This window comes from Muntiacus reevesi, chromosome X (assembly GCF_963930625.1).
Source record: "Muntiacus reevesi chromosome X, mMunRee1.1, whole genome shotgun sequence".
In the NCBI taxonomy this organism is placed as follows: Eukaryota; Metazoa; Chordata; class Mammalia; order Artiodactyla; family Cervidae; genus Muntiacus; species Muntiacus reevesi.
Genome location: NC_089271.1, coordinates 51,620,497 through 51,641,362, shown reverse-complemented (window position 1 = coordinate 51,641,362; position 20,866 = coordinate 51,620,497). Strand labels below are relative to the sequence as shown.

The 20,866-nt window shown below is 41.7% G+C and overlaps 2 protein-coding genes and 1 pseudogene across 2 annotated transcripts; 2 read left to right on the top strand and 1 right to left on the bottom strand.

The window, feature by feature from the left end:
* Positions 1–7,228: 7,228 nt before the first annotated feature.
* Positions 7,229–7,609, top strand: LOC136154462 (large ribosomal subunit protein eL39-like; annotated as a pseudogene).
* Positions 7,610–12,765: 5,156 nt separating this feature from the next.
* LOC136153842 (WD repeat domain phosphoinositide-interacting protein 3) lies at positions 12,766–15,070 on the top strand. Its single transcript, XM_065915959.1, has one exon. It carries the CDS (start codon positions 12,867–12,869, stop codon positions 13,899–13,901), a length of 1,035 nt encoding a protein of 344 aa, XP_065772031.1. The 5' UTR covers positions 12,766–12,866; the 3' UTR covers positions 13,902–15,070.
* A 618-nt stretch (positions 15,071–15,688) lies between these two features.
* Positions 15,689–17,896, bottom strand: LOC136153853 (sperm acrosome-associated protein 5). The gene is made up of 4 exons (XM_065915981.1): positions 17,752–17,896; positions 17,161–17,319; positions 15,889–15,967; positions 15,689–15,785 (listed from the first exon to the last, which is right to left on the bottom strand). The coding sequence occupies exons 1-4, from the start codon at positions 17,894–17,896 to the stop codon at positions 15,689–15,691; spliced, it is 480 nt and encodes a 159-aa protein (XP_065772053.1).
* Between the last annotated feature and the right edge of the window lie 2,970 nt (positions 17,897–20,866).

Here is a 20,866-nt window from a genome sequence, read left to right as displayed (position 1 = left end):
ATTTTGAATAACAATGGATGTCCTTAATAGAATGAAACATGACATTTATTGGGAATTTGTATAATGCAAATTTAGATGCATGGGTGAAGCTTGACTGTGTAAGGCTTTGTCAGGCTGATCACTGTGAAATTTTTCTCATTCAATATCATTTAGAGATATGAAAACCAAGACCTAAAAGTAGAGGTTAAAGTGTGGGGGATCTTTTAATTTTGGCCATAATGGAGTAGCTTGTATCAGACTTACTCTCTTACTGAAACAACTATATAGGCTGAATAAACATATATGAAACTTTTTGAAGCCACTGGAAGCCTACTAATGCATGCAGGACTTGAGGAGCTATAATTCTTGAAAGAAGGGAAGCACAGGGAGTTCTACTTTTACCTTGATATTTTCCAAATGGCAGTTCAAGACAATAAGAGGGAAGAGAGACCATTAGAAAGTGACTACCTTGCCAAAGCAGTTGGAAGTAGGAGTCAAAAAACCTCAGAGAAGAAGGGACTGCAGACAGAAAGACAGCCAAAGTATCTGTGTACAAACACCCTTTTGTCTAAGTTCTATGTGTGCAGGGTAAGATTCCAAGAAACCCAATAGAAAACTATATCTTGGAGAGTAAAGAGATGAGTGAGGCTTCTTGTAGCTATTTGGTGCTAGAGAAACAAAGAATGGAGTTCAAGCCCCATCAAGGTAGAGAGGCCCTGGCAAGCAATCTAGGCTTTCGGTTGAGACTCAGAAGAGCCTTGTCCTTGGAGTAAGAGCTACAATTTAGTAGTAAGGGTTACACCTTATGAGTGAGGGTGTAAGCAGAATAGACCAGCTTCAACAAAGCCTAAAAGCAAGTCTGAATGGCATCAGTGTGATTTCACCAGACTCTATCTGCAGCCAGAAGAAACTTTGATTAAAAAGTTCAAGAATATGGAGGGAAGGGTGGACAAATACATGTAAAGATATAAAAATTCAACAGAGAACTACAATCACTAAAAGAAAAAAAGGATCAAATGGACCTGCTAGAGCTCAAAATTATAATATCAGAGGTTAAGAACTCATTGGAAGGGCTTAACTTTGTATTGAACACAGCAGAAGACAGGATTAATGAATTAGAAGACAGGACAATAGAAAAAACACAAAAAGTAATACAAAGAAAAAAAATAAAGCATAACAATAACCATGACATGAATAATTAAAGACATGAATGGACGAGAGCTATAGTGGAAGAGTTCCTCTACCATGTCCTGGTGACCTTGTATGTATCCACATGAGCCACATAGAGAAGGTTGGATAGAGTTGAATTGATGTCTTGGCAGAATGCTGTGTTGTTCCTGGAAAATGAAAGGATGAGAGGCTTGTGAGGAGCTCCTATAGGGTTATTTCCCACTTGCCTCCCTATCACCTCTGGGAGACCACTTCTCTCTCCTCTGAGGTTCTAATGAGGTATGAGAATTTCTGCCTCATTCTCTTAAAGTAGAACTGCAGGCTATAAAACTTCTTAGCTGCAGCTGTTTCAGTATCAGAGGGTCCTATCATTCTTGTTGCATTCATCAGGCCCCTTTGTTTTGTTGCTGCCCTGCACAGGGTCTTAGGGAGCTGTAATCTTTGGTTGATCCTTTTATTTGTTGCTTCAGTCAGTAATAAACAGTCTGAATCTTAAAAAGGATTCATTGTTTCTTTACCAGCTGAATCTGTCAAGCTTTGGCCTTGCCTTGCCTTGTGTTTGACAAGAGGATAGAGCAAATAAGGGAAGAAGTATTAGGTTACTGCAAGTAATTGGGGTTTCAGACTGTGAATTTTAAATCATTATAAGTAGGCTCAAACACATCTTTATTGATAAAAAAAAAATAGGAGCCAGTACAAGCAACACATTTTTGCCAATAGGAAATAAGTTTGTTTATTCCTGTAGCATAAAAATCTGTGCTTTGGGATTCACCTAACTCTTGGAAAGCATTTTCTGCATCCTGTTGGTTGTGGAAGTGTTTTCTCTGCAAAAAGTTGTTGAGATACTTTAATAAATGGTAGTTGGTTGGTGAGACATCAAGTGAATATTGCAAATGAAGCAAAACTTGGTAGCCAAATTTGTTCAACTTTTGAAGCATTGGTTGTGTGACATGCAGTCGGGCACTGTTGTGGGAAAGAACTGGGCCTTTTCTGCTGACCAATGCTGGCTGTAGGCATTTCAGTTTTCAATGCATCTTATTGATTTGCTGAGCATACTTCTCAGATGTAATTGTTTTGCCAAGATTTAGAAAGCTGTAGTGGATCAGACGGGCAGCAGACCACCAAACAATGACCATGACCTTTTTTTGGTGCAAGTTTGGCTTTGAGAAGTGCTTTGGAGCTTCTTCCTGGTCTGACCACTGAGCTGGTTGTAGCATATAATCCACTTTTTGTCACATGTCACAATCTGATCAAGAAATGGTTTGTTGTTGTTGCATAGAATAGGAGAGGATGACACTTCAAAATGACATTTTTTTTGATCTTCAGTCAGCTCATGAGGCATCCACTTATCGAGCTTTTTCACTTTCCCAGTTTGCTTCAAATGCCAACTGACCATACAATGGTTGATATTGAGTTCTCCAGCAACTTCTCTTGTAGTTGAAAGAGGATCAGTTTCGATGATGGCTCTCAATTGGTCCTTGTCAACTTCTGATGGCTGGCCACTACACTCCTCATCTTCAAGGCTCTCATTTCCTTTGCAAAACTTCTTGAACCACCACTACACTCACTGTACATTCATTAGAAGTTCTTGGGCCAAATGCGTTGTTGATGTTGCGAGTTGAGTCTGCTGCTTTACACCCCATTTTGAACTCAAAAAAATTGCTGCAGTTTGCTCTTTGCCTAACATCATTTCCATAGTCTAAAATAAATATGAAATAAATAACAAGTAATAAGTCATTAGCAAAAAAACATAAAGTGAGAAATGCACATGAAAATGATGTGTAATATAGCCACATTTATTTAAGAATGTATTCCAATATCAATGGCAAATTTCAACAATGCAAAAACCACAGTTACTTTTGCACCAACCTAATTTGTAGAATTACTGTTTGAGTATTTTCCAACACTAATGGAAGTCATCAGCGAACAGTTTCAAGAACCACACCAAACTGTATTATAAACACAAATAAAACCACATCTAAACACACCATACTCAAATTGATGAAACCCAAAGTTATAAAGAAAGCCTTAGAAGTTGTCAGAGAAAAAAGGACAAGGGCAAAGGAAAAACAATAAGATGAATGGCTGGTTTTTCAAGAGAAATTCTGGTAATCAGAAAAAAAATGGAATGATATCTTTGAAGTGCTGAAAGGAAAGAAAAATCTGCCAACTGAGAATTCTACACCCAATTCTATCCCGGTAGTCCAAAACAGCAGGTTAAATAAACACAAATATTTATTACAAAATTTAATAAAAGCTAAGAGAATTCATCACCAGTAGACTTATACTACTAGAAATACTAAGTGGAGTTATTTTAATCTGATCCTAAATGGAAGCAAGAAATATAGAAAGGAATGAAAAGGCACAGAAAAGTTGAACATAAAAGGATGAAAAAATATATACAATGAAAACACTAATATAAAGCTGTTGTAGCTATAATAATAGCAAAGCAAGTAGGCTCTAAGGTAGAAGTATTGGTAGAGATAAAGAGGGAAATTTCATAATGATAAAAGTGATAAAATCTTCAGAAGATTCAGCAGTTCTTGAATTTTAATCTACCTGCATTATTAGTTTTTGTTGCTGATGTGATAAATTATCACAAACTTAACAGTTTAAAGCAACACCCATTTATTACTTCACAGTTTCCATGGGACAGATGCCCAGGCAAAATGTGGCTCAGCTGGACTCTCTTCTTAAGGTTTCATATAAGGTTGAAATTATGGTGTTGGCAGGACTGTGTTCCTTTCTGGAGGCTCTAGGGAAGAATACACTTCCAAAGTCATATAGTTTTTTGTCATAAATCATTTATTTTTTCACATGGTCCCCTCCATCTTTAAGATGACAGTAGCATGGCAACTTCTTTCTGTGCTTTGAATCATTGACTGTCCCTTCTGCCTTCCTCTTCCACCAGTATCTGCTTTTAAGGGCTCATACATTTACACTGGGCCTATATGGATAATCTGGGATAATCTCTCTAAATTAAGATCAACTGATTAATAATCTTAATTATGTCTGTAACGTCCTTTCTGTCATGTAAAAAGCATTCATGTGCATGGTAACTCATCATATTCAGTTTCTGGGCATTAGGATGGTGCATCTTTGGGGGTTCATTATTCTGCTTACTACATCACCTAATAGCATAGGTTCAAAACATATAAAGTGAAAGTTGATAGAATTAAAGGGTGAAATAGACAAACCCACAACATAGCTAGAGATTTGAACACACCTCTGTCAGTAACAGAACAAACAGAAGAAAATCAGAAATGATATAGAAGAGTTGAACATCACAGTTAACCAACTTCATATAATTGGCACAAATTCATATAATTACCACACCCAATAACTAAAGAATTTACAGTCCTTTCAGGTGCATGAGGAGTATTTATCCAAATAGATCCCATGTTGGTCTATAAAGAAAGTCTCAACAAATTTCAAAGGATGAAGTTATACAGTGTATATTCTCTGGCCATGGTGTAATTAAACTACATGTCTCTAACAGATAACTAGAAAATCTTGAAATGTTTGAAAATAAGTCATACACTTATAAATAACCCATGGATCAAGAGCAAATTACAAGTGAAATTAGAAAATATCTCAACCACATGATACCATCTCATTGATGCATAAAAACCATTTGACAAAATCTAACATCCTTTCATGATTAAAAAACATTCAACAAACCAGGAATAGAAGGCAACTTCCTCAACCTGTTAAAGGGCATTTATAGAAAACCCATAGCTAATCTCATTCTCAATAGTGAGACTGAAAGTATCCTCCTAAAATGGAGAACAAGACAAGAAGGCCCAGTTTTGTCACTTCTGCTAAACATTGTACTTGAAGGTCTAGCCAGAGCAATTTTCAGTCAAGAAAAAGAAATAAAAGGCACCCAAATTGAAGTAAACCTATTTCTATTCCAAGATGATATGATCATACACACACACACACACACACACACACACACACACATATTCCTAAAGAATCCACAAAAATCTATTAGCGCTTATAACTAAATTCAGCAAAATGGCAAAGTACAAAATCAACAATAAGAATCACTTGTATTTCTCTGCACTGGCAATGAACAATCTGAAAAGGAAATTAAGAAAAACAATTCTGTTTATAATCTATTTTATTCTATATATAGTAATTCTATTTATGATCCATTTTATAAGATCAAAAAGGATAAAATACTTATTAATAAATTTAACCAAACAGGTGCAAGACTTGTACACTTAACAGTACAAAGCATCATTGAAAAAAATGGAAGACCTAAATAATGGAAAGACTTCCAGTGTTCATCCACTGGAAGACTTAACATTGTTAAGATGGCAATACTCCCCAAAGCAATCTACAGATTCAATACAATCCCTATCAAAATTCCAAAGGCCTATTTTTTTGCAGGAATGGAAAAGCAGATACCAAAATTTATACAAAATTACAAAGGATCCTGAATAGCTAAAACAATCTGAAAAAGAACAAATTGGAAAATTCACACTTCCTGGTTTCAAATCCTACTACAAAGCTACAGTGTGATACTGGCACAAAGATAGATGTACCTGTCAATGGAATATAATTGAAAATCCAGAAATAAACCCACACTTTTATGATCAATTGATTTCAATAAGGGTGCTAAGACAATTCAATGGGGGAAAGAGAAGTCTCTTCAACAGCGTGCAAAGACATCTGGATTTCCACATACAACAGAAGGAAATTGGATCCTAACTTCACATCACATGTAAAAATTAATTCAAAATTTATCAAAGACCTAAATATAAGAAGTAAAACATTCTTATATGAAGAAAACATAGGGGTAAATCATTGTGACCTTGGATTTGGCAATGGTTTCCAAGAAATGACACTAAAACCATAAGCAATGAAAGACATATTAGATAAATTAGACTGCATCAAAATTTAAAACTTTTGGGAACTCACTGGTAGTCCAGTGGTTAGGACTCTGGGCTTTTGCTGCCAAGGGCCTGGGTTCAATCCCTGGTGAGGGAACTGAGATCCTGCAAGCTGCACAGTGTGACCAGAAAATCAAAATATAAACTTTGGTGCATCAAAGGACATTATCAGGAGAGTCAAAAGGCAACCTAGAGAATCAGAGGAAGTATTTGCTAATCATACATTAGATAAGCATTTGGTATCCATAATGTATAAAGAACTCTTACAATTGACAACAAAAATCCATTAAAAAAATACATTTTTTCCAAAGACATTTCTCCAGAGAAGATATACACATGGCCAATAAGCACATGAAATATTCTGTCACTAGGCATTGCATACGTGCTAAGTCATCGCTTCAGTCATGTCTGACTCTATGGACTGTAGTCCTCCAGGCTCTTCTGTCCATTGGATTCTCCAGACAAAAATACTGGAGTGGATTGCCATGCCCTCTTCCAGGGGATCTTTCTAACCCAGGGGTCGAACCTGCATCTCTTATGTCTCCTGCATCAGCAGGCAGGTTCTTTACCACTAGTACTACCTGGAAAGACCTCACTAGTCATTAGGAAAATGCACATCAAAACCACAATGAGATACCACTTCATAGCTACTAGTATGCCTATAACAAAAAGAAACAGAAAATGACAAATGTTTGGGAGAATGTGGAGAAATTGGACACCTATAGTGCTGGTGTGGAATGTAAAAGAGTGCAGGAACAGCGGAAAATAATTCCTCAAAAAGTTAAACATAGAAATACTATATGATCCAGCAATTCTACACTTAGGAATATACCCAATAAAATTAAAAACAGAAATTCAAACACAAATTTGTACACAAATGTTCATAGCAGCACTATTCACAACAGCTGAAAGGTGGAAGCAACTCAAATGTGTATCAGCTGATGAGTGGATAAGCCAAATGTAGTATAGCTGTATAATTTTTCCATGAAAAGGAATGATTATGGATACCATACCACCACATGGATGAATCTTGAAGACATGCTAAGTGAAATAAACCAGATACAAAAAGCCACATAGTGTATGATTCTATTTACATGAAATATCCAGAATAGGCAAATCCATAGGGACATAAAGTAGATTAGTAGTAACCATGGGCTGGGGGTAAGAGGGAATAGGAAATGGGTAAGCACTTTTGGGGGGGTAATGAAGGTGGTCTGGAACTAGATAGTGGCAATGGTTGCACAGCATTGTGAATGTACTAAATGACAGTGAATTGTACACTTTAAAATGATTAAAATGGTAAATGTCATGTTATGTGAGTTTTACTACAGTAAAAGAGATATTGACTGTCTCTCCCTTTCTCCACAATTGTGGTGTGTGTACGATTGATTCTGTTCCTCGCTATGACTTTCTTCTCATAAGACTTTCAGGATTAAGTGATTCCTGGCCAAGAAACAAAAGAATAGTCCCATTCCCTAATGGATTGGGAATAAACTGGTAATAAAATCAGGTACAACTCCAAGAGAAGACACTGGAGATTAATAAAGCTGGGTCTGTAAGGAATTGCACATGAGATGGCACACATATTTATGCTGTATCAGAGTCACTAGCATCTTACCATATCAAGCTGAAAACATTACCACTATCTGGACATTTGGACAGGTTTTATTAGAAAAGTGATTATTCCTTTTGTTTCTATGTTCTTTGTTTCTTCACTAGTAGGTTGGTTCAGTAATAAATATGTGAGAACATTGTTTGAAATAAAAAGATATTAATATGAGGTACAGGACTTCTCTGGTAGTCCAGAGGTTAAGATTTTGCCTGCCAAACCAGGATTCGATCCCTGGTTGGGGAAGATTCCACACACCATGGAGCAGCTAAGCCCGTGCACCACAACTACTGAGCTTGTGCTCTAGAGTCCACGAGTCGCAACCACTGAGCCCACCTGCCCTATAGCCAGTGCTCTGAAACAAGAGAAGCCACCACAATGAGAGGCCCGTGCACCGCAACTGGAGAGTACCCTGCCACTCACCACAACTAGAGAAAGCCTGCATGCAGCAATGAAGACCCAGTACAGCCATAAATAAATAAATAAAATTAATTAATTAAAAAAGAGTTCACTTTAAAAAAAAGTGTGAGGTACAGAGTGTGTGAATGGTAGCCATGAAGCAGAGTGAATAAAAATGAATAAACAGTGTTACTGAATGGGGTAAATCTGGGGCACAGTGAAAAGGAGTAGATTTAAATGATTGGTAGAGTCAGGAGGAATGGGAGCCATGAGGGGCAGAGTAAGCTGGAATGGAGGTGACTGGAAGTGTTGGACTTTATACCTGAGGAGGCCTGTGCTTCTGGAAAGCAGTGAAGAAATCCCCCAACCCTTTTGTGTTCCCGAAAAGGGAACTACAAAGTTCCATGTTTTAATCAGCTCAGGTTGCCATAACAAAATACCATAGACTGGGGGGTCTTAACAGAAATTTATTTCGCACAGCTCTGGAGGCTGGGAATTCCAGGATAAAGGGATGGCTGATTTGGTTCCTGGGGAGAGCTCATTTTCTGGCTTCTCATTGTGCCCTGACACAGCCTCTTCCTTTCTGAAGTTTATTTATAAGGGCACTAATCCCATCTGACCTGAGTCCCATCCTCATGATATAACTGAACGCTAATTACTCCCAAAGGCCCTATTTCCAAATAATAGCACCTTGGGGGTTAAGGATTTAACATATGAATTTTAGGAGGGACACAATTCAGTCTATAGCAATCCCCAATACTTCTGCATATTCCAAGATAAACCCTGTCCTTGTCCTTTCTGATGACTCAAATATGATTCTTTTTTTTTCCTGCTTCTTTAGATAGCATCACTGACTCGATGGACTCGAGTTTGAGCAAATTCTGGGAGATAGTGAGGATGGAAGCCTGGTGTGCTGCAGTTCATGGAGTTGCAAAGAGTTGGACATGAATGAGTGACTGAATGACTGAACAACAACAACATAAAACCCTAGATTCCTTTCCTTGCCATTGAGAAGCTTCTCTTTAAAGAAAGTCTTCCCTATTGCAAAAGCCTGGAGAAAACAATCTCCTTTAGTGTCCCATGAATTTTGCCTTTCACATGACTAAGTAGTAGAGTATGATTAATACAGTAGAGCATTAAAGGTTCAGAACCTGAGCACTGGTTTGCCCCCTGTTGGTTCCTACTCTAGGCCTCAGGGAGACCCAGAGCCCCTACCCACAGGACTTTGACCCTGGTATCTTGGTCACACCTCATCTTTCTGTGGTAGGTTCCCAGGATGAGGATGCAAAATGGGCCTGGAGGGTCACCATCGGATCTGGATTCTCACCTAGTCTCCTTTTAGGATCCCACTTTGCCCCAATTCCCCTGGGGCTTCTGTCTCCAACTCTCTGTACTTATGTTTACTGGTACCACTTTCTTCACACATCTCTTTCTTTGAGTACAGAATTGTACTACTCAGCGTTCTCCCCATCATCCCAGTGGTATCTCCCACAGAGGAGCGTACCAACTCGGGTCTTCACCACTACTAGCCCAATATCGTCTATCATTAAGGACTGCTTTACTCCATCTCCATAATTTTATCTTCTTGAGAGGATTACTACCCACTACTTACTCCCCATCTCTCCAGTGATACATACTGATCTCTAGAGGAGTGTATCATTCCCCGCTTTGCCTCTCTTCTTCCCGGTAATAGTTTCCAGGGATAGCTGCACTATTCCTGGCCTCCCTCCCACATCTCCCCAGTGGTATCTCCCCACAGGGGTCTGTGGTCCTCAGCTCTATGTTTGTACCTATGAGTTCCCAGGAACCTCCCCAAATGTGAGTATAACTTGCCCATCACTAGCCTTTATACAAAAGGCTCTGCTCTTATTGCAAGTTTTCAAATTCTTCCCGAAATTCCATATTTTCTAAACTTTCTCTGCTATAGAGTGGTAACCTTTGTAAAGATGTCTGCTCCCTTGATGATCTGATTTATTGGCACAGCCATTTTTCTTGCCAGCCACACAGTCAATGCTGTTATAGAACACGACTATCAGTGATGCTACGGGCTACTAACACTGATGGTCTTAGGAAGAGCAATTGCCCGGTGATCAGAAATGCTGGGGGTCAAGGACCAAGAAAGTAGTTGTTGGAAGAAGTTGTGACCGGTTTTGGAAATGACAAGCAGATCTCGCCAGAATAAGAATTCTGTTCTTAACATCAGAGCAGGGGATGAAAGAGGGTAGAGGGTTCACTCAGAATGAAAGTGAGACAGGGCTAGTGGTCTGTTACACGTGTGAGTATGGGCTTTGTAAAGACGTGAATTTACTGGGTGATTACTTGGAGGGGTGCTCTGATATGACCAATAAAAGTCTCCGGGGGTACGTGATGAGAGGTCTGTAAGCTGAGTGAGAGCATCTGTGGAGTGCATGACAGGGGATGTGGGGTGAGTGATAGGGTGTGTAGGGTAATTGATGGGTGTGTTTTTTTGGGGTGTGTGATGATGCATTTGTGGGGTTTGTAATGCGAGGTCTCTAAAGTCAGTGATGGGGGAATCTGTAGAGTGAGTGATGAGGGTATTTGGAGTGATGGGAGGGTCTGTAGGGTGTGAAATGGGGGGGGGGTCTCTGGAGTCAGTAATGGGTGAGAATGAGTGTTGGGAGGTCCTGTGAGGTCCCTGATAGGGTGGTGGTGTTGAATGATGGAGGTCTGTGGGGAAAACATGTTCTTTCCCATATTTTGGCTACAGTTATGGCCATTTTACTAGCTGGCATTTATGAATTTCTAGCCTGAGGATTTGGTGAACTTTCAATCTAACTTTTCCATGCCATCTCCAATTCTGTTTTCTTCACTCAACCGTTCTGCCTTTTTAGGCCACTGCCCTCATTCCACAAGTCAGACATGACCAAGTTCCAGGTAAGTTGTTATTTGCTCCCCTCTGTGAGACCTGTTAGGACACTTAGAGGCAAGGAACCAACAGTGATTAAGAACACAGACTCTGGAGCCAAAGGATTCTTAATAGCTTTCTAAGTTTAGGCAAGTCTCCAACTTCTCTGCACCTTAGTTTCCCCATCTTTGAAATGGGGATGATGATGAAGAGAGTGGTAATAATAATACCTACACCATTATGGCTGTTGTGAAAATCAATTGAGTGTTTAGAACAATACCTGGCACACATATAATAAGCCTTATGTTTTTAGTATATTATTATTAGTTAGGATTAGAAAAGTGGATCAAAACCAAAGCAAAATTGAAATGTATATATGGAGATCATAGGATCTTTCATAATTATGTTGAGCTAGTTATTTTCTGAGCTTCTTGGAAGCCATGACATAAAGGGATGGAAAAACACTCACTTGCTTTATTTATCTCAACCATATAGAGAAAGTGAGCCACTTCTCAGAAGCAAAGATTTCCTGGTATTGAGGTTTGAAGACATTTTTCTGATAGTTCAGCCTCATCTGCAATCTTGTGATAAATGCAGGGATAACATTGCTCTATGTGTGACTTAAAATATCTTCATGACAGTCAAAGGTGTCCTGTTGGGGCAAAAGTAAAAAGATGCAACTCTTCAGGAAACCAAAGGCCTGCCAGCACAAGGGGCTCTCTTATGTTCTGGCTCAATTCAGGGAGAACACCTTGATGGTGAGGAAGAATCAGTAAACCCCATGATATAAAATTAGAGATCTAGAGATAACCACTAAAGGAATAACAATGATGTACTATAAATGTAAATAAATAGAAGGGATACATGATCAGAACAATGTGAAGGAAACACTAGGGCATCAAATCCAGTTTTCAAAAGTAACAACAGTTGATAATGCCCATATTTCTTATTTATTTATTTAGTTGCACCCAGTATTAGTTAGAGCACTTGTGGTCTTTGATCTTCCCTTGTGGCATGAGGGATCTTTTCAGTTGCCACATATTGCATCGAGTTTCCTCATTAGGGATTGAACCCAGGCCCCCTGCATTGGGAGTGCAGAATCATAGCCACTGGACCACCAGGGAAGTCCCAGTGCTAGTATATCTGCCCTGACCTATTCTGTGGTCAAGATTTTGGCTTTTTCTATGTGTGGACCTACCCCCTTTCTGAATTTGATCATGCAATCTTCCCAGAAATACTATGAGCTACCAGATAGGCTTTTAGAAGATCTGCTTTTTACTTAAATTCACCAGAGTTTATCTATGCTTCATTTGATAAATAAGCATCTCATTCAGAAACTGGTATCCAGAGTGATGGTACTTTTTATTGGACCCTCAAGGAAATGTGAGATTTGGTTATCTAGGCTGGTTGAGGCTGAAGGCAGGGGAAATCCAGGTGGCATTAAGGAAGGGGACTCTGGCATTTTTCAGCATGCAGTGCAGATAGCTGCCTTAATGATCATCTGTGCTTATCTTGAATGAAGTCAACACTGAAAACAAGGCTTTGGGTAGTTGAATATCCACTGCAACCAAACAGTACAAAGAATGTGAAAGACTGCTTCCTCATGGGGGTGGCTGCTTCCAATGGGGCTGGCAGCATAAAGGGAAAGAACGTCAAGTTCAAATGCCTAAATTCTCTGCTCAAAATGGACTGTAAAAATAATTATTACCTTGTGCAGCTGTTGAATTCCTGGCCTAAATTTCCAGTTTGTCATTTGAAACTTTGGTTATAGATCATGAAAGGAGGAATTGGGGGCTGAGAGTTAGAATGGTAATATGTGAGAGAACGTGAATGCTGCTTTTCGCTTCCGGCCGCGGCAGCGTCGGCGCTGGCCGGACGGATCCCAGCGGTCGACCTCCCGGAGCGGCATGCGGCGCTGAGGCGCGGTGGATCCCGCGGCGCCATGAACCTCCTGCCCTGCAACCCGCACGGCAACGGGCTGCTCTACGCCGGCTTCAACCAGGACCATGGATGCTTTGCGTGTGGGATGGAAAATGGATTCCGAGTCTATAACACCGATCCACTGAAGGAGAAAGAGAAGCAAGAATTTCTAGAAGGAGGAGTTGGCCATATTGAAATGTTGTTTCGCTGCAACTATTTAGCTTTAGTTGGTGGTGGGAAAAAGCCAAAATACCCTCCGAACAAAGTGATGATCTGGGATGACCTGAAGAAGAAAACTGTGATTGAAATAGAATTTTCTACCGAAGTCAAGGCTGCCAAATTACGGCGAGATAGAATTGTGGTTGTTTTGGACTCTATGATCAAAGTGTTTACATTCACACATAATCCCCATCAGTTACACGTCTTTGAAACCTGCTATAACCCTAAAGGTCTCTGTGTCCTGTGCCCCAACAGTAACAACTCGCTCCTGGCCTTCCCGGGCACGCACACGGGCCACGTGCAGCTTGTGGACCTGGCCAGCACCGAGAAGCCCCCGGTGGACATTCCCGCCCACGAGGGCGTCCTGAGCTGCATTGCTCTCAATCTGCAGGGAACAAGAATCGCGACCGCCTCTGAGAAAGGGACCCTTATACGAATATTTGATACTTCATCAGGGCATTTAATCCAGGAACTACGAAGAGGATCTCAAGCAGCTAATATTTATTGCATTAACTTCAATCAGGACGCTTCCCTCATCTGTGTGTCCAGTGACCACGGCACGGTGCACATTTTTGCAGCAGAAGATCCGAAAAGGAATAAACAATCAAGTTTGGCATCGGCCAGTTTCCTTCCAAAATACTTCAGTTCCAAGTGGAGTTTCTCCAAGTTTCAGGTCCCCTCAGGCTCTCCATGCATTTGTGCCTTTGGAACAGAGCCAAACGCTGTCATTGCGATCTGTGCGGACGGCAGCTACTACAAGTTCCTGTTCAACCCCAAGGGAGAGTGCGTCCGGGACGTGTATGCGCAGTTCCTGGAGATGACGGACGACAAGCTTTGACCCTTCACCAGGAGCACGAGCACTGCGGCCCCTGGGCGCCCAGCGGCCCCTTGAGCTCCTGGGGCTGGTGATGCTGGGCCGGAGGGACGGCCCAGGACCTTGTCGTGAAGCCACTCATGGCTGTTTTCCGAAGCCAGGCCTCCTGAGTCCAATGTTAAAGGAAGAATCAGTGGGGCACGGGGACACTCCCACCTGACCGCCGGCTTCACCATTCGCTTAGTGGTTCTGCCGCATCCACCACCTGCAGCCAGGGCTCTGGACAAGCTGGGGGCACGTTGAGAAAAGGAGGGACAATGTGAAATTCATTTGTGGCGCCAGATTCCATCCTTTTTGCTTAGTTTGTGATGGAGAGGTGAACACACGTGCAATCTTGGTTCTTTCTCACCAGATATAAATGGGATTATCACACCGGCAGCCTTAGGAGGAGGAGGGAGGAAGCCCTTCTCCCATCTGAACTGAAGAAAGTTTAGAGTTCACAGGCTTGGTGTCTCCCTCAGGAGCCACACGTCACATGTCCCCCTCTTGCTGGCGCCATTGGAGTTGAGGCAGCGCCAGGCCTACCCCGTGAGCCGCACCTGTGGCCTCCTGGCAGCTCTGGGTCAGAGGGAGTCCCCTTTACTCGCAGGGAACAGAGTAACGCGTAGACTTTAAAACTGAGTCATAGAAGAACGCATCGCTTAATTCGGAGGATACGAAGGGAAACCGGCGTCTCGACAAAGCAGCGCCCGGTCCTGTGGGCTTCGGCCGGCCGCTTCCACTTCCCTCTCTCACCGTCTTCTCTCCCTGTTTTTAAGAATAGCTGCACACTAACATTCTGGGAATGAGAGGCACATACTTTTTTTTAACATTTGGTAACTAAAATAGGTTATGGGCTGTATATTGTTAGTACTACTTGAGGTATATATTTAATTTTCTTAAATTCCCTTTAAACTTAATTTTGTTTTGATTTCAGGTTGCAAACATTAAAATCTGCAGCTGCAAGCTCTCAGTTTGCCAGTTCTTTTACTGTCATGTAATCAACTAACTTTGTCTGTGGATTTCAATGTAAAGTATGCATGTTACTTTTATGTGTATTTAATCATGAAATTTAATTTTGCACACTTATTTGTAATGTTTCTTTTAAATAAACGTGGCTAATTTTGTTGTAAAAAAAAAAAAAAAAAAAAGAACGTGAATGCTTCAAAATCCCAATTCCTACTGAGCTTCCTGTGCCAGCTGAAACCAATTCATTTTCCCCTGAAGATTCTGTATTTGTCTTAATTAAACACCCTATAGTTACTTCAACTGGGAGTGATACTTTTTAAGGGAAGCCAATTTTCATACCTCCCTACTCCACTCTTCTACCTCCAGATTTAGAACTGCTTTGTGTACCACTTTATGTACCTTACAAACATTAATTCATTTAATTTTCTCAACAACCCCAGGAGATAGTTACTACCACTATCATCCTCATTTTTCAGATGAGGAAACAGAGGCACAAAGAAATTAAGTGCCTTACACAAGGCAACCCAGCTAGTAAGTGGTAGAGATGGTATCTGATCCCAGGAGAACCTATATTCTTAATCACTACATTATCTTCCACCCCCACCCAAGTGATCTCATGTCCCCTGATTAGAGTTTTGAATATATGGGGGGAGTGATTGAATAGGGGCACTTTCAGGCACTGAAAAAATGAAGAAAGCCAGACATCAGAGGTTATTTGCATTGTTTATAGATATCATCCTTTATCATATCCACAGAAGAAAGAACAGAAAGGAAAATAAAATCTCCATTCCTACGAAGCTGAGTCATGAATCAACTTTTTTGTTAGGTTTTGCATTCATATGACATCCTTTGAGCCATTCAGATAAATCATGGCCATAACAGTGTTGCTTCCAGGAATCCCTGGGAAATGAAGGAAGAAAGGGAGGATGAAGTGAACAGGCTGATGGAGTGACAGTGGCACTTTCCCAGCTACCCAGGGTCCAAGCCATCCCCATGAACATACCAAGCACTCATGCCATTCTCTGAGGACACTACCTCCTTGGCACACATAATGTCATCCAGAATATGGCGGTTGAGCAGTTCTAAAGGGAAAAGGTGACAGAGTGATCTGGGGTACTAGGAACAGGGTGACAGTATATAAGCGACCAGGGGTTCTAGGTTTCTTGGGACCTGAATATCTTCAACCACTATATTGTCTGATTCTAGATGACCTTGATTTACTTATCAGCCTGTTATGAATTGCATCAACTACCATGTTGACTGGTTCTATAGAACCTTAACCCATTGACTGATCCCAGGTGATTTTGACTGTCATGTTGGCTGGTTATATATAACCTCACCCACCATATTGACTGGTCCTGGACAACCTCAGACTCCATGTTGGCCAATTCTGTATGACTTTGACTGTCATTTTGTGTGGTTATGAATGATCTCAACTGCAGTGGATGTTGGCTTGTTGGGAAACCACTCAACCACAAGGTTGGTCAGTCCTGGGGACTTCAAACACTATGTTGTCAGGTTCTGGATAACCTCAACACCCATTCTTACTGGCTACAAGTGACCTCAGTCTCCATGTTGACTAGTCCTGTTCAACTGCAGCTACCATGGTGCCTGGTCCTAAATGATCTCAACTGCTATGGTGGCTGGACGAGGATGACCTTAACTGTCATTCTGACTAGTTATAATGATCTCAACCACCATGTTGACTAGTCCTGGATGACCTCAACCTTTGAGTGGACAAGTCCTGGGTAACCTCTTCTGTCACTGTGGTAGGACTTGGACAACTTCAACCTCCATTTGGGCTGGTTCTAGATAACCTCAGTCCCCATTTTGGCCAACCCTGAACAACTTCTACTGCTATTCAGTTTTGTTCTCAACAATACAACACTCTTGTCTGGAAAATTCTCTCCTTTCTGCACAGAGGTACCTTGTTTCTGTTCCTACAGACAGACAGCAGCTTCTTTCCTCCAGGCCTGGACAACCCCAATCCCAAATCAGGACAGTTTCCCCCTCTTGATTCCTAGTCCTAGAAAATGGCAGCCTCCATTATAAGTGAAGATTGGGAGCTCTGAGTCTTCCTGACCTAGACAGCCCTTCAGGGCAGTCTGGGTAAGGATACAGGCTGGTTGGTATCTGCAACAGTGCAGGCAACTCTGCTCCTTTCCCTATAATTCCTCTGCTTGTTACTCAAGATTATGGCTTAGACAGTCTTGCCCTCTGCATGTTGGGGAGTGGGGCCAGGCAGGGCTTCTGTGTGTCCTCAGTGTCGCCTCACCATGACAATCCATGTGGCAGAGGTTCTCGGTGGGTGTAACACCATTGTAACACCACCAGGCGGAATTCAGCTGGAAAATGCCATATTCGCTGCTGCCATCGGGATTGTGGTTCACGAAGGAAGTGTCAAAGCCACTCTCATAGTGTGCCATGCACAGCCCTGGAGCAGGGAAGGAAAAGGTAGCAGAGAGGCATGAGTCCTGGGAATAGGGAAGAAGGTAGGAGGAGGGAGTGGGGCAGGCATGGTTTTCCTGTCAGTTGTGGGGGTGATGATGTTGGTTTGGTGGTGGTGTTGATGTTGGTGATTCTGGAAAGGTGTCAGTAATGGCGGTGGTGATGTCATTCATGGTGATTTTAGCAGTGGTGACATTGATGGTAATGATGGTGGTGTTAGTAGAGATAAGGGTAAATGGTTGGGAAGGCAATGATGATGAAACTAGAGTTAGTTAAACTACTCATAACAGTCAGAGGGTGACCAAGAGGATCATTCCCTAGCCTGGGGAGATAACAGATAGCAAGGGGGTCGGGTCTGGGTCTGAGTGTGGTGGGCAGCTCACTGCATGGATGGGATTTGGGGCAACTGGGGTCTCACAGTCTCCAATGGTATAGCCGTTGAAGCCCTCAAGGCCTGCTGCTTCCAGCTTCTTTGCCAGGTCACAGCGTTCGTAGATCTTGGCCTCCACATTGGCAGCCACCAGGATTACCAGGATCACAACAATAGTGCCTGAGACCTGCATTATGACAGCCACAAGTCTTCCTAACTTACTCCCCTGCTCCAGACTCACCCTGCAGTGTGCAGAACTAGGGGTTATTGGAACTATGGGCTTTATGAGCAAAGAGCTAGGTGATAGATTCTAGAACACAGAGGCCAGAGAGGGGGTTGGGCATCTCATCATCTTCCCCTGTGCCAGCTCTCTTAAAGACACACACAAAGAAAAAAGAAAGATACTGATAATACGCACAGAGGTGGAAGGAGACAAGGACAGGGAGAAACCCAGAGATGTCAGAAAGGGATGCAGGGACAGAGGGGTTTGGGACACTCAAGGGACTGACAGGACCCAAGTGCTAGACCTCACACTCAGCACACATTCCCCTATGTTCCTTAACACTGTCCCACTCAAATCCCATTAATCATGCTCTACCACTTGGTTACCTCCATTTCCCCTCACTCTGCCCCTCATCACCTCCATTTCCCCCACTCCATTGAGTAGTCAGCTCTAGTCACTACACCATACCTACTACCACCTTGGATTCCTCATGCTCTATAAAATATGATTACTTGGGATGGGGAATACATGTAAATCCATGGCTGATTCATGTCAATGTATGACAAAAAACCACTACAATATTGTAAAGTAATTAGCCTCCAACTAATAAAAAAATAAATGGGAAAAAAAAATTAAAAAAAAAATATGATTACCATGCCCTCACCCTCTGCTCCACATTACCTCCATTTACTCATTCTCAGCACCTCCTTCACCTCTCTTCACTTAATGTGCTCTGTTTCACCCTCATTTACTGGAATCTGCCCCACATTACACCCATTTAATCAGACTCTGCCCCACATTATATATTACATATACATGTTCATTCTACTGCTTTTTCACCTGCATCCTCATTCTAGCTTTTATTCCCTTGTCCACTTACACTGCCTTGTATCCATTTATATTCATTCATGTTGGGCCTTGTGTTTCTGTAATTCTGTAACCCCCTACTCACTATAACCCAAGCTCTCTCATATCCTTTCCTTCTTTACCTCCTTTCACTCCTACTCAGACTCTCATCTCCTACTTTAACCTTCACTGCCTGACACTGCATCAGATGACTCCCATCCACTCTCATGTGGCCCATCCTTCAGCTTTATTCATTGACTCTGGGCCTCATTCCCATCTCATTCACTCTCTTTCTGCCCCTTCTTCACTTCTATTCTCTCAAGGGCTGCCCCCATATTACCTGCATTTCCTGGAACTGTATTACTCTCAAACACTAGCCCAAGTTATCCACACATACTCACTCTATGCTTGATCGCCTCTGTTCTTTCTCATTTTTCACTGTCTCTATCTTCACTGCCTCCATTTACTCGCATGCTGCCTCTCATTATCTCATTAAAGTCACTCCCCAATGTAACCCCTGTTTCCACTCATCACTCTCGTTCTGCTCCTGATTCATGTTGAGTTGCTCCCACTCCATCCCACAGTACCCTTGTTGAGTCACACTCTGTCTCAGATTTACCACTTTTTACTCACATTGGGCCCCATTTCCCACCATTCACAAACATGCTTCAGCTCATTCACCTGGGCTGATTCTCACTGGGATCCCTGCCCATTACTGCAATGCTATCCTGCATTATCCCAATCTAATCCCAGTCAGTCCAATCTAATTCAATATGCCAGCAATTTGGAAAACTCAGCAGTGACCACAGGACTGGAAAAGGTCAGTTTTCATTCCAATCCCAAAGAAAGGCAACCCCAAAGAATGCTCAAACTACCACACAATTGCACTCATCTCACACACTAGTAAAGTAATGCTCAAAATTCTCCAAGCCAGGCTTCAACAATACATGAACTGTGAACTTCCAGATGTTCAAGCTGGTTTTAGAAAAGGCAGAGGAACCAGAGATCAAATTGCCAACATCCGCTAGATCATCAAAAAAGCAAGAGAGTTCCAGAAAAACATCTATTTCTGCTTTATTGACTATGCCAAAACCTTTGACTGTGTGGATCACAATAAACTGTGGAAAATTCTGAAAGAGATGGGAATACCAGACCATCTGACCTGCCTCTTGAGAAAATTGTATGCAAGTCAGGAAGCAACAGTTAGCACTGGGCATGGAACAACAGACTGGTTCCAAATAGGAAAAGGAGTATGTCAAGGCTGTATACTATCACCCTGATTATTTAACTTATATGCAGAGTACATCATGAGAAACGCTGGGCTGGATGAAATGCAAGCTAGAATCAAGATATGTGTGTGTACAAGGTGGTACAAGGTGGTAGAGAAATTATGTTTACAGGCTGGAAGAGGCCAGAATAACATGGGCCCTAAAGATCCAGATCCTCCTATTTTCCACCTTCTGATGCATTCAGAGAGTTGACAAGTTTTGTATCCAGGAGGTGCAAATCCTTAAGATTCCAAGAGACCTGAGTTACTTCTCTGCTTTCTCTCTTTGCTTTGTCTGTTAGGAAGCTCCATATGTATTCCTGGCCAAAAAAAAAATTGTTGCCTTGTTTTTAATGGTTCTGGAATAAGGACCCTCAGATACTTTCCAGAAGTTCTGTGGTATACCAAATAAACAAAATATTATTGGATAGAAGTTAAAGATCTGATCTTGAGAACCTGTGTGACCTCGGGCAAGTTACTTAGTATCTCTGGGACTCAGTTTCCTCACCTGACAAGAGGGAGGACCACAGGATTGTTCACAGAAAATGGGGAGTATCTGAGGCAGGTCGTATGTCCTTCACACAGTGCCTGGCACACAGGAGATACTGAGCTAGGTCTGAGCCGCCATTATCACTTACTGGGCCCGTTGGCAGAAGCCTCCTCACTATTCTTCCTGTTTTCATCCTTGCCCTCTGCAATCTGTTATCCACAAAGCAGCCTGCAGGTCATCTTTTTATTTTTTCCTTCTTATTAGTAAAAGTTTTATACATAGACACGTCTAATTTTATCTTAATCAACAACATCATCATCATCACTTATATATTAGT